The sequence below is a fragment of the Triticum urartu genome, chromosome 5A, assembly GCF_056163025.1.
Source record: "Triticum urartu cultivar PI428250 chromosome 5A, HENAU_Tu73, whole genome shotgun sequence".
Lineage (NCBI taxonomy): Eukaryota > Viridiplantae > Streptophyta > Magnoliopsida > Poales > Poaceae > Triticum > Triticum urartu.
The window spans coordinates 352,731,138-352,740,156 of record NC_141877.1 but is presented as its reverse complement, the minus strand read 5'-3'; the positions used below and the strand labels follow the sequence as shown (position 1 = coordinate 352,740,156).

The 9,019-nt window shown below is 41.9% G+C and overlaps 1 protein-coding gene across 1 annotated transcript; it reads right to left on the bottom strand.

Moving 5' to 3' along the window:
- Positions 1-2,453: 2,453 nt before the first annotated feature.
- LOC125508886 (Transport protein particle (TRAPP) component) lies at positions 2,454-4,956 on the bottom strand. The gene is made up of 4 exons (XM_048673683.2): positions 4,654-4,956; positions 3,734-3,851; positions 3,431-3,659; positions 2,454-2,704 (listed from the first exon to the last, which is right to left on the bottom strand). Exons 1-4 carry the CDS (start codon positions 4,803-4,805, stop codon positions 2,676-2,678), a joined length of 528 nt encoding a protein of 175 aa, XP_048529640.1. The 5' UTR covers positions 4,806-4,956; the 3' UTR covers positions 2,454-2,675.
- Between the last annotated feature and the right edge of the window lie 4,063 nt (positions 4,957-9,019).

The following is a 9,019-nucleotide window of genomic DNA, read 5'->3' as shown; positions in this document are numbered from 1 at the left end:
GAGCCAGATGGTAAATCCGTCAAGGGTGTGACCATGCTGGTGCAATGCAAACGCCCCGGTGGAAAATATGGGCTTCCAAGGCCTTAAGTGGCAGTGGATCGATTACCAGCCTCTCATCTGACAGTTAGATTGTCTGAAAAACGGATTCCAAAAGGATTGGAATGTCTGGAGAACCGTACGGTGGATAAGGTTAAGAGATGAGTTGTAATGATGCCCAGGCTGCCTGGAAGGTCTACCTATGGCCTTACATGCTCTACTAAGAACGTATTGCTTGTATATGACCTTCGTCTTTAGTTGTGTTGTACACAAAGAAAATATGTGCATCAAAATAGAGTTATATTTCACTTTTTGAGCCACTAATTTGTCTTCCTGAGTAAAGTGTAAATTAATGTATTTTTAACAAGTTCTTGCAGCCATGAGGAAACGAAATTACTGCACTTGTCGTGATCTTGGCATAGCCACCGCAAATTAATAGGAAGTACTCATGGATGGAACGGTTGAGAAGCCCATTGTAAAGAGCTCCTTTGGGGTTCTGGGTCGTTGGTCATTTCGGAAGGGAGGTGGTGCTTCTTTGGAGTAACATTCAACTCTCTCGCAAATACAACTCTCTTAATCATTTCTTCACATGCACTCCCAGTCACATCAAGTAATGCCCCTTGATTTCATCGGTTTTGGCATGTGATGTATAAATAGCTTCAGCTCAAAAGACAAAACGGCCCCTCCAGTGCATAAATGGTTGAGTTTAAGTTTTCATCAACTTTGGTAAAAACCAGTTGGTATAATATAGAAGATGCTCGGTACCGTCACTGCGTGTTCTAGAAAAAGGAAAATATTTTCACTTGAATGAACAAGATCCAGTTTTTTTTGTTTTTTTGTTTTTGCCTCAAGGAGTGAGTTCGCAAGAAACAATTATCTAAAGTACACACATGTGTGCATATGTATCTACCCGCTGATGTTCTCCTCTGCTCACCCTCCTGCCTCTTGTAGCCTACATTGGTCTTTCCGAGTAACTAGTGTTCTCAAACATATACTACTATGTTTGTTTGGAGTCTAAAATTTAGATACGATGATGGGAAAATAAAGACCCTTGTTTGGGAACAGGAGGCACCAGGAACCTACTAGCTTTGGAATTATGGCGATGCTCTTCAGATCCAACACACCTGTCGAATGCCGCTTCTTGGTCCAATTAGCCAGCAAGCTGCAGATGATTCGATAGCTGGAGAGTGGAGAGCGAACTCGGCAAGCGGTAAAGGTGATGACGGTTGCGGTTGCAGATCTGAACCACGAAACATAGCTGAAGGTGGCCAAAACGCTTGAACCAGATGATGTATCCAGCAATCATCTGTAGTCTAGTTGTAAAAGAATAAGAAAAGATTGATTTTGATCGCTTTGAGCTGCTCTTCACCGAACCATAGCTTTATAAGAACAGTTGTTCGGATTATCATTTTGGTCCATCTTTTTTTTAACCTGCAACTTGAGTGCCTTAATTTTATAGAAGGCAGATGATAAAATACAAGAAATTCAAGCAAGCTTCCATCACAGCTCGGTGAGAAGCAAACACCACTCCAACTCGAACACACACAATATAACTTCAACGCACCAGGGCCTGTCCTAAACTGACCAACAAACCCGTGTCTTGACCAACGCCAGTCACCTCCAGAGAGCAATAATTCCAAACAAACTATCATTACCGATGCACCAATCACCCTTGAGTGCCGAAAAGACTGGTAGGTGGGTAGCGAGACTCAGACAACCCCGAGAAAGTTGTCATCTTGGACTGACCCACGACGTCATACATAACGCCCCAGATGAACAATTTAGAACAGCGGCAAGACCAAAGGAATGCAAGAGAACCTCCAAGCCACATCTCGACAAACAATGCTCTCAACATAGGAACGAAGTTGAGGACGCTGCCATCGCCGGTCCGGAATCAAACCTAGGCTTTCGCCTGGAGACAACCAACCTAGTGAGAGAGAGTGAGGTGCCGCCACCATCCTTCCTTCCTCCTGATCTCCCCGCCGGCCACCGGAGGAAGCCAGTGAGGAAAGCTGTCTATCACTAGGTTGGTTGTCTCTGGGCAAAAGCCAAGGTTCGATTCCGGACCGGCGATGGCAGCGTCCTTAACGTCTTTCCTATGTTGAGAGCATTGTTTGTGGAGACACGGCTTGGAGGTTCTCTTGCATTCCTTTCATGCTCGCCGCTGTTCTAAATTGTTCATCTGGGGCGTTATGTTGGCAATTTATTTTGGTCCATCTGTTAAGTATGTCAGAGCAACTCAATACGCACACATAAATGTGTAATGGACGCAGTTCCTGAAATCCATAGACCAGCCCCAGCATGTTCATCTTTCTTTTCTAGAGTGCGATGGATGTAGTAGTAGGGTAAGCAGCTTAAGAGCTTGGGCAAGTAACATCCACACTATCATGTGACAATAAAAACCCAACACTGACAGATGAAAAATTGGATAGCTACATGCATTCTCCGGACCAAATATTTTAAAGTACCTTGCATCACAGAATAACAACAAATATTTGAAATTTGACCAAAGGAGGAAACACTACAATACAGTCAGGTAAAATATATCTGAACGTTCTTACTTTACTCTTACTTTACCATCCAAAATACTTGAACCACGGGCAGGGGATTCATATTTGACTTGTTCTATTTCTCGCAGATCATGTCTTTATGCGCACCACGAAAGAACCTGTCGAATGATGAATCGTTATTTGTCAGAGACCACAAAATGCGGACTTTATGAAGTGGTGATCGGAAATCTAAAACTGATTGGCATGCTCAACTCCTAATGTAAATTTAAAAAGGAGAGGAAATCTGGGCTGCCAAATAAAGAAGGGAGAATGTGATGTCCTTCCAAATGCATACAATAGGTGCTGACTTTATTAATGAATAGCTTAAACACATAAAAAGTTAAAAACCTCGTCTTTCCAGGAGGTTTGAAATATTCAAAAAGGGAACATTACTTTGAGATTTCAATTGAAGGAACATCAGAAGGAAAAGGCTTTGCACAGCAACTGAAATCAATTTGAAAAAGCAGACATGAAACAAATGCATTCTATATTGTTGAACAACCAAACGAACTCAAACAGATACTAGTCCAAACCTCGCCCACAATTGATATAGTTTATGTTAATCCACAAGTGCATAGCTACATTAAACTAGTCCCCATGCCACTGGATTTCAGCTCGCAACATTGGAAAGTATGTATGGTATCTTTTGAATCAAACTCACGAATAATTGTAATCTATCGATCTGGAGAAGATAATACTTGTTCGACTCTATGGATTGGTTGATGTGCCAAGTATGGTGGGTGACAGGACGTTTTAGAAATACTATCCAATGGATCATGTAACCTCCTTTTTCAAATCGCATACTTAAATATATAACGATCATGGAAAAGAATAGTTCAACTCACATGCTGGAAGGTTTGACATGTCTGCAGAGACAGCACACGGAATCCCCAAGTTTGTCAGAGCACCTCTTATTAACCCACATGGGAAATATAAAAGCATGCTTGTTGTTTGGGCTGCAGAATCACCTAATGACCCAGAGTCATTCTCAGTTGCATCAGTGCTCTCTACTGCTGGATCTAGAGAAACACGAGTAAGCCACCGGAAATGGTTATCTTGAAGAACGAAGGTGCCCTGCATGCAAGTCAAGTTATATCAAGGTCTAATATGAACAGAAAATATGGAGTATTAGTTATCTGTTCAATTACCCTATGATTTGTTTTCAGATTGTCAATCTGCTTCTTGAACAGTTCTGACCAAAAATCTTTGCAAATAAATTTGATTGCCTCAAGATGATCAGTAAATCGAGGGCGCTCCATCGTATATCTGGATATGAACAGAAAGTGTCAATTTGATTGTCTCATGAACAAGTCCATCTCGCTTTTCAGGATCTGCTACAAGTGCAATAGTGCAGGTCAAAGAGATTCTGCTAAATAACAAACATCCAGTAAAAAGCGAGTGACTTGTAGGTTTATTAACTAAAATACTGCATATGGTTAGGTATGCAGGGCTGTTTGATACTAATGACACCAATAGTAGCGCCTTGATGCCGATGGTGCTTCAACATAGCCCATTGGAAGAAACGGAACCTTTAGCATTACTAAATTGTAAATTCTGAACAAATTAAATGGTAACCTTATTTAAATTCTGGAATTTAAAGAAATAGGCAATGAAATTGTCCTACTTGAGAAGATAATCATTTTGTAGGTCACTGAATTGACCCATGCTCAAGCTCAAATTAGCTTGGTAATTCTAGAGCAGTCCAAAATCAAAGTACTAGAAATTCAGTACTCGATTGCAAGGAAACCAAAATACGAACTGCCAGGCAAGAGGTCAGGTCACCGCTTGATCTTGGCACCAATCAAATCAGGCAATTAACTCCTATCTACACTATATTAAAATCCTTCCAAGAATTTGTGAATGCGATCTCAAGATTTATCCGCATACACAGTTGGCCCCAAATCGGGGGCAATTAGCTCCCACCGCTTGACGAACAGGGAATTAATGATCTGGTACGGGGTGGGACGTGACGGATCGGTGCGAGTCAAAGCAAGAGATTACAGATCCAGCCAAGAAAGAAACGGGGATCCAAGCAAGGAGAGATAGGAGAGACTGTTCCTTCATTTACCTCTCGGAGAGTTGATGGCCAACCTGGAAGCCGATGGCCTCAATGCGACCGGCGGCGAGCTCCGGCTTGGCGGCGTAGAAGCGGCCGCAGTAGGCAGCCACCATCTCCATCACCACCCCATCAACGCAGCTCTCCGACACCTCCCGCCCCATACTCTCGCCCTCCCTCCTCCTCGGCGACTTCCCCTGTGGAAGAGAGATCTAGGTAGCGAGCTGAAAGGCGGAAAGGATCGGTCGGCAGTCCTGACCCCCCACGCGCCTTGTGGGCTGCGCCGTGGAGAGATCGACCGGGCCGAGAGTCCGAAACCTACGTGGCGATGCGGGAAAAAAGAAGTGATGCGTAGGGAAAATACACCCTCTATATGAAAATTGCAAATACAAAAAATACCAAAAAGAATAAAAAAACAAAAATCTTGGGATATGAAACTTGGGTGCCCAGTCTACTATCATGAGAGGTTTCGTTAAAATATATCAGGAAATGTATATGTGGTGAAAAAAATATACTCCGACCTACTATCCATTCAAACTGTTCTTTTTTCATACATGCAGATTTTTTGTCTTTTTTATTGAGAATACATCTTTCTTGTATTTTTCAATGAAACTTCACACAAGAGTAGATTGTGCACTCATGTTTCATATCCCAAAGACCTGGATTTTTTTTGAATTTTCCCGGTATTTTTTGAACTTAATGTTCATATAAGGGATGTGGAGCACCCAAGTGCTCCAAATCCTTTTCCTGGTGCATAGCTCTTTTTGTTTAACACTCTCCACACTTTGGCTCTTTATTCATCTGAAGAAGGCATATTGGCTTGCACGACCCAAACCAAAAAGGCAGTGATTACATTGTAATTCATAATACAATGTCTGAAGTTCAAAACTTCTTTTGCAACTAGATGAGTTGCCGCTTTTGCTTGCCTAGTAACATAAAGAAGCTTACATCCCTGAAAAGAACTCACTATCTCTCGCATCTCCCGAAGAAGATAACAAACATATGGTCTATATGAGACAGAAGCCCAGAGTCTAGATTTCTTTGCAATTTGTCTCCAAGTGCATAACCATTATCCTGTGCAAAGCATGATGCATCCTTGCATGCCAATGTCTTAATTGACAGTGGGTCGATGTTGTGATCACATCTTGCACCTCTAGCAGCGATAAAAGCACCAGTATGATCCCTAGTGATAAAACCTGCATCACCTAGCTGTCGATCCCCATTCGTCGGCCCATCAATATTAATTTCGTGTAGTGTTTCATGTACTCGTAGTTCAAATTTAAATTATATCTAATAAATGCCTAAAAATGCATTTAATGACTTAGATATAGGATATGAGCTTTGGAAAGTGCCAAATTTTAACATGAAAGATTTTATGGTGTATGTTGAGAGTATACAAAATTTCAAGGTCGAACTATCAAGGAAGTGTCAATTCGCCTTCAAACTTGATGCATTCACTCTCAAAACCACGACTCTTTCTCCGAGATAGTTCAATTTCTAAAAAGTGCACATAAAAACTTTTGTGAACCTTTTAATTTGTTTCACAACATACTGAGGTCATATCATGATACTATGCTAAGTTTCATCTTTGCGGACCTCATTTTCATTTTCTAGAATTTTAAGAACGAATAAATTGCATGTTTATGACTGACTCTTGCAACATAAATCTTTTAAATTTCTTTTCATTTCTTTTATTCGGCATACTGTTAGGGAACGTAGTAATTTCAAAAAAAATTTACGCACACGCAAGATCATGGTGATGCATAGCAACGAGGGGAGAGTGTGATCTACGTACCCTTTGTAGATCGACAACGGAAGCGTTTGGTTGATGTAGTCGTACGTCTTCACGGCCCGACCGATCAAGCACCGAAACTACGGCACCTCCGAGTTTTAGCACACGTTCAGCTCGATGACGATCCCCGGACTCCGATCCAGCAAAGTGTCGGGGAAGAGTTCCGTCAGCACGACGGCGCGGTGACGATCTTGATGTACTACTGCTGCAGGGCTTCGCCTAAGCACCGCTACAATATTATCGAGGACTATGGTGGCTGGGGGCGCCGCACACGGCTAAGAATAAGGTCACGTGGATCAACTTGTGTTCATGGGGTGCCCCTTGCCTCAGTATATAAAGGATGGAGGAGGAGGAGGCCAGCCAAGGCTAGGTGCGGCCAGGATGTGGAGTCCTACTAGGACTCCAAGTCCTAGTAGGAGTCCACCAAGAGGGAAGGAAGGGAGAAGGAAGTGGAGGAGAAGGAAAGGTGGCCGGCCCCCTTTTCCCTAGTCCAATTCGGACTAGAGGGGAGGGGGGCGCAGCAGCCCCTTGGCCTTTTCTCCTCTTCCCACTAAAGCCCATCAAGGCCTATTGCTTCTCCCGTAACTACCCGGTACTCCGAAAAATACCCGAATCACTCGGAACCTTTCCGATGTCCGAATATAGTCGTCCAATATATCAATCTTTACGTCTCGACCATTTCGAGACTCCTCGTCATGTCCCTGATCTCATCCGGGACTCCGAACTCCTTCGGTACATCAAAACTCATAAACTCATAATATAACTGTCATCGAAACCTTAAGCGTGCGGACCCTACGGGTTCGAGAACAATGTAGACATGACCGAGACACGTCTCCGGTCAATAACCAATAGCGGGACCTGGATGCCCATATTGGCTCCTACATATTCTACGAAGATCTTTATCGGTTAGACCGCATAACAACATACGTTGTTCCCTTTGTCATCGGTATGTTACTTGCCCGAGATTCGATCGTCGGTATCTTAATACCTAGTTCAATCTCGTTACCGGCAAGTCTCTTTACTCGTTCCGTAATACATCATCTCACAACTAACTCATTAGTTGCAATGCTTGCAAGGCTTATGTGATGTGCATTACCGAGAGGGCCCAGAGATACCTCTCCGACAATCAGAGTGACAAATCCTAATCTCGAAATACGCCAACCCAACATGTACCTTTGGAGACACCTGTAGAGCTCCTTTATAATCACCCAGTTACGTTGTGACGTTTGGTAGCACACAAAGTGTTCCTCCGGCAAACGGGAGTTGCATAATCTCATAGTCATAGGAACATGTATAAGTCATGAAGAAAGCAATAGCAACATACTAAACGATCGGGTGCTAAGCTAATGGAATGGGTCATGTCAATCACATCATTCTCCTAATGATGTGATCCCGTTAATCAAATAACAACTCTTTTGTTTATGGTTAGGAAACATAACCATCTTTGATTAACGAGCTAGTCAAGTAGAGGCATACTAGTGACACTTTGTTTGTCTATGTATTCACACAAGTATTATGTTTCCGGTTAATATAATTCTAGCATGAATAATAAACATTTATCATGATATAAGGAAATAAATAATAACTTTATTATTGCCTCTAGGGCATATTTCCTTCAGTCTCCCACTTGCACTAAAGTCAATAATCTAGTTCACATCGCCATGTGATTTAACAGCAATAGTTCACATCACCATGTGATTAACACCCATAGTTCACATCGATATGTGATCAATACCCAAAAGGGTTTACTAGAGTCAGTAATCTAGTTCACATCGCTATGTGATTAACACCCAAAGAGTACTAAGGGGTGATCATGTTTTGCTTGTGAGATAATTTTAGTCAACGGGTCTGCAACATTCAGATCCGTAAGTATTTTGCGAATTTCTATGTCAACAATGCTTTGCACGGAGCTACTCTAGCTTATTGCTCCCACTTTCAATATGTATCTAGATCGAGACTTAGAGTCATCCAGATCTGTGTCAAAACTTGCATCGACGTAACTTTTACGACGAACCTTTTTGTCACCTCCATAATTGAGAAATATTTCCTTATTCCACTAAGGATAATTTTGACCGCTGTCCAATGATCTACTCTTAGATCACTATTGTACTCCCTTGCTTAACACAGTGTAGGGTATACAATAGATTTGGTACACAGCATGGCATACTTTATAGAACCTATGGCTGAGGCATAGGGAATGACTTTCATTCTATTTCTATCTTCTGCCGTGGTCGGGCTTTGAGTCTTACTCAATATCACACCTTGCAACACAGGCAAGAACTCTTTCTTTGACTGTTCCATTTTGAACTACTTCAAAATCTTGTCAAGGTATGTACTCATTGAAAAACTTATCAAGCGTCTTGATCTATCTCTATAGATCTTGATGCTCAATATGTAAGCAGCTCTACCGAGGTCTTTCTTTGAAAAACTCCTTTCAAATATTCCTTTATGCTTTCCAGAATAATTCTACATTATTTCCGATCAACAATATGTCATTCACATATACTTATCAGAAATGTTGTAGTGCTCCCATTCACTTTCTTGTAAATACAGGCTTCATCGCAAGTCTGTATAAAACTATATGGT